Below are 6,816 nucleotides of genomic sequence, written 5' to 3' on the forward strand. Positions count from 1 at the left end.
TCGAGTATTCGTTTCAGCTCTAATTTTAAGTATATATGTCGAAGAATAACACCAATGCCGTAGCGGGTCTCATTCGCTCATTGATTTTTTGTCGCAACGTTTCAACATGCATGCATGGTATGAAGAATATAATATTTACCTTGAATCCTCGAACAAATCACTCCTGAGACAATCCTTCCTGTTTGTATGCTGTACAGCTTTCGTAGTTCTTCAAAAATCCAAGCTTGAATCCAGATTAGACATGAGCGTGTGCCATCTTCGCCTGACTCTACTAAATGAAGCTCGGCCCCCTCTGATAAGGCGTGATACGAAGTGTCATGTCAATAGGTAATGAAGTCTATGCCTAAGTATACCTCAACATCTACGATATCTTAGTTGCAAAAGAAGTGCTGGAAGATTCTGGAGTGGCCATCGCAATCACCAGACTTAAATCCCATTGAAAATGTTAATGAACTGGAGGCCTTTGCCCATGAGGAATGGGCAAAGATACCTGTGGATCACTGCAAGAAACTTTTGTCAAGCTATGCTTCACGTCAAAAGAATGTTATTGTTGCAAAGAATGTTGTACTAAAGTTGTACATACCTAAGGGGTTAGGCAAAATAATTTTGTCAATGAAGTAATCACAGAAAGGCCATAAATTGGAATATTAAAAAAATATTTTTGTTATTTCAGTTGTATTTGTCTATTTGACATGTTATTATTTTATGTGATTATAAACAAGATGAAAAATAAATGTCAAACTTGAAAAAACACCTATCGAATGTGGGGGTTGAATAATTTTGAACACAACTGTAAATATTTCATTGACAATTTTTGGAGTATTTATTTAGAAACTCAATTCAAATACAGCAGTCCATCTGGTCCAGAGTGCAACATTCAAACAATTGTTGTGAGGGGACTATTTCTAGAGTGGAATAACACTCAAGTGGTGTGAAAATGACTGTTTACATTCAACCAGGTGGTGTTTGTGGGAGTGACTCAAAGCACAATGCTAAACGTCTGACTCACGAATGTATTATAATTAAAATATTGCCTTTAGTTTAGCTTTAAAAACGCAAATGAAAGTAAAGATTGACTGATATGGGTTTTGCAAGACCAATTATTAGTAGTTAGAGGGGCCGATGAGTAAAAGTGAAAAAATTGGTGTTTAAAAAAAATTTTTGAATAATGAAAACACTGTACTTCACTGAAATGCCTAAAGCATGTTTATTCAATCACACAAAGAGAAAATAATAGCTCCAGAAGTGCCTGAATTTCCTAGACTCAGAAACATCTCTTATAAAGTTTAATAAAAAGTTAATAAAATAGCTCTCTGAAATTTTTCCACAGAAAATATGTAACCATGAATATAAAATTGGGTATATACTAATAGACAAACTAATCATAGAAATAACAAATTTAAAGTATAACCCAGTTTTAAATTGATTTTTTCATATCGTCGAGACGGATTTAAAAAAAAAAAGTATTTATTCAGATTTAGTTTGGGAAATACATACTAGTCCTTCTAAAAAATTCTGCATATTGTAATAAAGTTTATTATTTTCTGTAATGTACTGATAAACATTATACTTTCATATATTTTAGATTCATTACCCACATCTGAAGTAGTTCAAGCCTTTTTTTTTTGTTTTAGTATTGATGATTTTGACAAAAAAGCCAAGAAAAAAACAAAAATCCCTATCTCAAAAAATTTGCATATTTAATCCAACCAATACAAAAGCGTTTTTTAATACAAAAAAAGTCAACCTTCAATTAATTATATCATCTATGCACTCAATACTTGGTCAGGAATCCTTTTGCAGAAATGACTGCTTCAATGCGGCGTGGCATGGAGGCACTCCGCCTGTGGCGCTGCTTAGGTGTTATGGAGGTCCAGGATGCTTCGATAGCGGCCTTAAGCACATCCACAGTGTTGGGTCTGGTGTTTCTCCACTTCCTCTTCACAATATCCCACAGATTCTCTATGGGGTTCAGGTCAGGAGTGTTGTCAGGCCAATTGAGCACAGTAATACCATGGTCAGTAAACCATTTACCAGTGGTTTTGGCATTGGGAGCAGGTGCGACGTCGTGCTGAAAAATGAAATCTTTATCTCCATAAAGCTTTTCAGCAGATGGAAGCATGAAGTGCTCCAAAATCTCCGGATAGCTAGCTGCATTGACCCTGCCCTTGATAAAACACAGTAGACCAACACCAGCTGCTGACATGGCACGCCAGAATATCACTGACTGTGGGTACTTGACACATTTCCTTCTCCCCAGTCTTCCTCCAAACTCTGGCACCTTGATTTTCGAATGACATGCAAAATTTGCTTTCATCTGAAGAAAGTGCTTTGGACCACTGAGCAACAGTCCAGTGCTGCTTCTCTGTAGCCCAGGTCAGGCGCTTCTGCCGCTGTTTCAGGTTCAAAAGTGGCTTGACCTGGGGAATGCAGCACCTGTAGCCCATTTCCAGCACACACCTATGCACAGTGGCTCTGGATGTTTCCACTCCAGACTCAGTCCACTGTTTCTGCAGGTCTCCCAAGGTCTGAAATCGGCCCTTCTCCACAATCTTTCTCAGGGTGTGGTCACCTCTTCTGGTTGTGCAGCGTTTCCTGCCACACTTTTTCCTTCCCACTGAGGCCCTGATACAGCACTCTGGGAAAAGCGTGTTCACTCAGAAATTTCTTTCTGTGTCATAGCCTCTTGCTTGAGGGTGTCAATGATGGCCTTCTGGACAGCAGTCAGGTCGGCAGTCTTGCCCATGATTGTGGTTTTGAGTAATGAACCAGGCTGGGAGTTTTTGAAAGCCTCAGGAATCTTTCGTAGGGGTTTAAGTTAATTCGTTGATTCAGATGATTAGGTTAGTTGCGTCTTTAGAGTACCTTTTTATGATATGCTAATTTTTTGAGATAGGGATTTTTGTTTTTTCTTGACTTTTTTGCCAAAATCATCAATATTAAAACAATAAAAGACTTGAACTACTTCAGTTGTGTGTTATGAATCTAAAATATATGAAAGTCTAAAGTTTATCAGTACTTTATCACAAGATGGCAATTTTTTGAGGACATATAAGACATGTTTTTTCACTTTTTTCCCAATTTTCCCAAAGTATAATTAAAAAATAAACTTCTATGTGTGTGTGTGTATATATATATATAATTATATATAAAAAGAGCGACTACTTCATCCACCAATCCTCTAAACGAAAGCATTGATTTGCTATGGTATTGCTGATTAGTCACAATGGAAAAGTGGTTGTGAAAATATCCTCTATCTTTTTGCCCTTTGGCAGACACTCCAAGAACATGGAATTTGATTCACACAATCTCCTGGGTGTTGAACCTCTTCGGGATCTTCTTCATCCTGGCGGCGCACGAACATTACTCTATCGACGTCTTCATCGCCTTCTACATCACCACGCGTCTATTCCTCTATTACCACACTTTGGCCAACACCCGCGCTTACCAGCAGAGCCGCAGGGCTCGCATCTGGTTCCCCATGTTCTCCTTCTTTGAGTGCAATGTGAACGGACCCGTCCCCAACCAGTACCACTGGCCCTTCGGTAAACCTGCCTTCATGAAGACACTCATTGGGTAGTTGTTGTATGCACGAAGATTGCACATAGAATGAAAGGTGTTCACCAAAGAAAACCAAAGGTATTTGTACAATTTAAAATGATGGCGTAACTAATACAGTTTGTTTGCACACAAAACAGGGAATCATTTTGGGGTGCATGCATTGAACACTGTGGGGAGGACTGCAGAGGGATGGGTTTTCCTTACAGTGCTACATATCATTTCCACTGTGGTATTCCACATGTTAAGTCACATTTGCTAACTATTAAAATCAGTTTGTGCCACCAAAGAAGCATGTTCTGGAAAACACTTCCTGCTCAGTTATGTGATGTGTTCATTTTACAAACGAATTTGTCATGTGATGCTATGACATGAGAATGTAAGCTTTTATGTCTTAAGTCAGGGGGCTCGGCGGCTCATGAGTAAATGTTTACTTTGGATTTAAAGAACAAACTATGCAATGAAGCTTATGTATTTAATATGATTGTTTACAATTTGTCCTTTTTATTTGTAATGCAAGTGATAATCGAAATGCCTTATGGCTCAATTAGCCAATATTTACAGCTGCAGGAAGTTTTTATATTTTATACGGACTGCTTTTTTGTAACATTTGTTCTGGCTTCTGTTGTATAAGGTTGATTTTAAATAATTTGTGGATTTTTAAAAATAAAAAAATGTATTAAAAAATATATTTGAATTATATTTTAACTTTGTCTCCCTACTGAGGATATATACGCTTTAAACAAGTCAAAATGAGGCTCAGTAGAGTGTGTGGCATCCGGATGCCTGTATGACCTACCTACAATGCCTGGGCATGCTCCTGATAAGGTGGCGGATCTTAGACTTCACTATCAGTTCACGGGAAATGGGGCGCGGGATTGCTCTATAGGGGGCCTATTTTTAAATACTTAAAATTAACAGTTTAAATAAAATCCCGATTACCGGTAATCATTTTTTATATAAGTATAACAAAACTTCAAATAGCTATAAAATTCTCAGATTTTACACAAGATGCACAAAAATCACCAAATGCAGAGATAATCACCTATATTTTCAGTATCAATAGCAATATTTAACATGTTTTTGCCCGAAATACCAAAATAAAATTTCATTTAGTGCAATTTTGTTTTCAACAGCTAATAGATCACTGTTTTCAGAAACTTAATAGTTGAGAAAAGCATGCAGAATCATCTTAATTTTTCTCAAGAAAAGCCAATTTTGCATTTTTCTGTATACACAATCGCAACTTATTTAGGTTGAATTCCAATGTCACTATTGCCTCAACACGTCTTGCCGGCTATCTGGCCCTCGTCGATTTTAGATTGAAATGTTACATGAAATAAAACACGTAAAAGGCCCAAAAAATTGTATGGATGCAGAAATGTCTAAATTACTTTTTTTTTTTTTTGCCAAAAAACGGGCAGTCGGCCGAAAATTACCTGATTATTTGAATGTAAAGTTACGCTATTGTGTATGGATACAAGTCCAACATGACGGCCATAACAAAACAAAGAGCTTTTTAAGTTGAAGACTCTTGTAAATAAATGCGTTAATCCCGGAATTTCTATAGATATGAACGTAATACAGTCTAGATTCTTGGTTAAAAGAAAAAACCTGGCAGTTATCATTCCTTTTACGCAAATATTTCAAGCTGAGGTTATGCTAATTTTTTCCATACATGTCATTTTTTTCCACAACGTTTCAAAGTACATATAGTGGGGAGAACAAGTATTTGATACACTCAAATACTTGTTCTCCCCACTGTACATGATGCTATTTTATATAATTACCTTGACCAAATCACTCTTGGGACACTCCTGCCTGCTTGTATGAACTAAAACATTTGTTCTGTTTCAACCTAAATCCGAGGTTAGAACACAGCGTATGTTTGAGTTTATTGCAGTGAAAGCTTCCACGACGCTCTGCCTGGCCCGGCCCCCTACAGGAAGCCGTTGCTCAATGTCTGTAGGAGCTGTCTCGTCAACTGATGTGAAGTTTATGGGCGGATGTTCTCCTGAGGGATCTCCTCCCAGATCTAGACCAGAGCATCACTGAGCTCCTGGACAGTCTTAGGAGCTTGATAATTTTTGTGTGACTATGTTGTCAGCACATTCAATTATGGAAAGAAAGTATTTAATAAAAATATTTCATTCATTCAGATCTACAATGTGTTACTTGAGTGACCCCTTTATTTATTTATCTTTTTTAACAGGGTATTTTTTATTTTTAAAGCATGGTTTTTTCATGATAATCGGACAGAAAATGTTCTGTCTGCCTGTTTGGTAGCCCGGCCTTTTCTTTTGGCCGAGAAAATAGTTCAGTGAATCAATAGTATCTCTGCTTTTTGCAGCCAAATAGTGCACTCCATTTTGCCCCAATACTCAACAGTAAATTCCACTTTCCCAATCAATTAATTACTTGATTGATGGTAATCAGGTAATTCATTAGGAAAGTCGCAGTTCTCAATATTCAGAAGTGCTTGTTGATAAATTGTTTCGTTTGCTAGGTTTAGCTGTCGTTCCTTCAACGTTGCTGTCAGGTTCTTGGCAGCATCCACAATCACTTTGCTTCAAGACCAGCGGTTCTCAATTATTTTGTTGCCCCCCCCTCCCCCAAGGAAGACATAAACGTTTCACGCCCCTCCTCCAACCCTCTGCCGACACTGTAAATAGTATCATTTGTCAATAAAATTATTACCTCTGCATGACATTGTGTCCTTTTTAATATTACGGAAAAAAGAAATATTCAGTAGATCAACTTACAAACAAAAAATATTAATAGTTATATTATTTTAACAAAAGACTTGAAGCGCATCACTTTGCCTGAATTAAAAAAAAAAAAAAAAAGTCACATCCAAGCTGTGGGTGGGGGGGCCCCGATGCCAGGATTGGCGATGGGGTGGCGGAGGGTCGGTTGCCGACGGATTTAAACTCACACGAGATTCACATGATTACTGGTTTCTAGATCACAGAGCTGATTTGTGTACACTCCACCCCTCCCATGGTGGGGTTGTCGGACTCCGACGGCCACCACCACCACAGCTTCAAAAAATCCTAGGGGAAACCCTGTATATGTGTGCGTGTATATATATAAATACATATATACATATATATATGTGTGTGTGTGTGTGTGTGTGTGTGTGTGTGTGTGTGTGTGTGTGTGTGTATGTACACTGCTCAAAAAATAAAGGGAATACTAATTTAACACATTGTAGATATAAATGAATGAAATATTTCTATTAAATACTTTGTTCGTTCC

At 37.6% G+C, this 6,816-nt stretch overlaps 1 protein-coding gene across 1 annotated transcript in view; it reads left to right on the top strand.

The window, feature by feature from the left end:
• The window catches only part of LOC130922852 (sphingomyelin synthase-related protein 1-like), a 67,753-nt gene extending 61,318 nt beyond the window's left edge, over positions 1-6,435 (top strand). Inside the window, exon 6 of the mRNA XM_057848041.1 lies at positions 3,276-6,435. Coding sequence (XP_057704024.1) covers positions 3,276-3,580 — 305 coding nt within the window. The 3' untranslated portion in view covers positions 3,581-6,435. The remainder of the gene's footprint in view (positions 1-3,275) is intronic.
• Positions 6,436-6,816: the final 381 nt, after the last annotated feature.

The sequence above is a fragment of the Corythoichthys intestinalis genome, chromosome 10 (assembly GCF_030265065.1).
Source record: "Corythoichthys intestinalis isolate RoL2023-P3 chromosome 10, ASM3026506v1, whole genome shotgun sequence".
Taxonomy (NCBI): Eukaryota; Metazoa; Chordata; class Actinopteri; order Syngnathiformes; family Syngnathidae; genus Corythoichthys; species Corythoichthys intestinalis.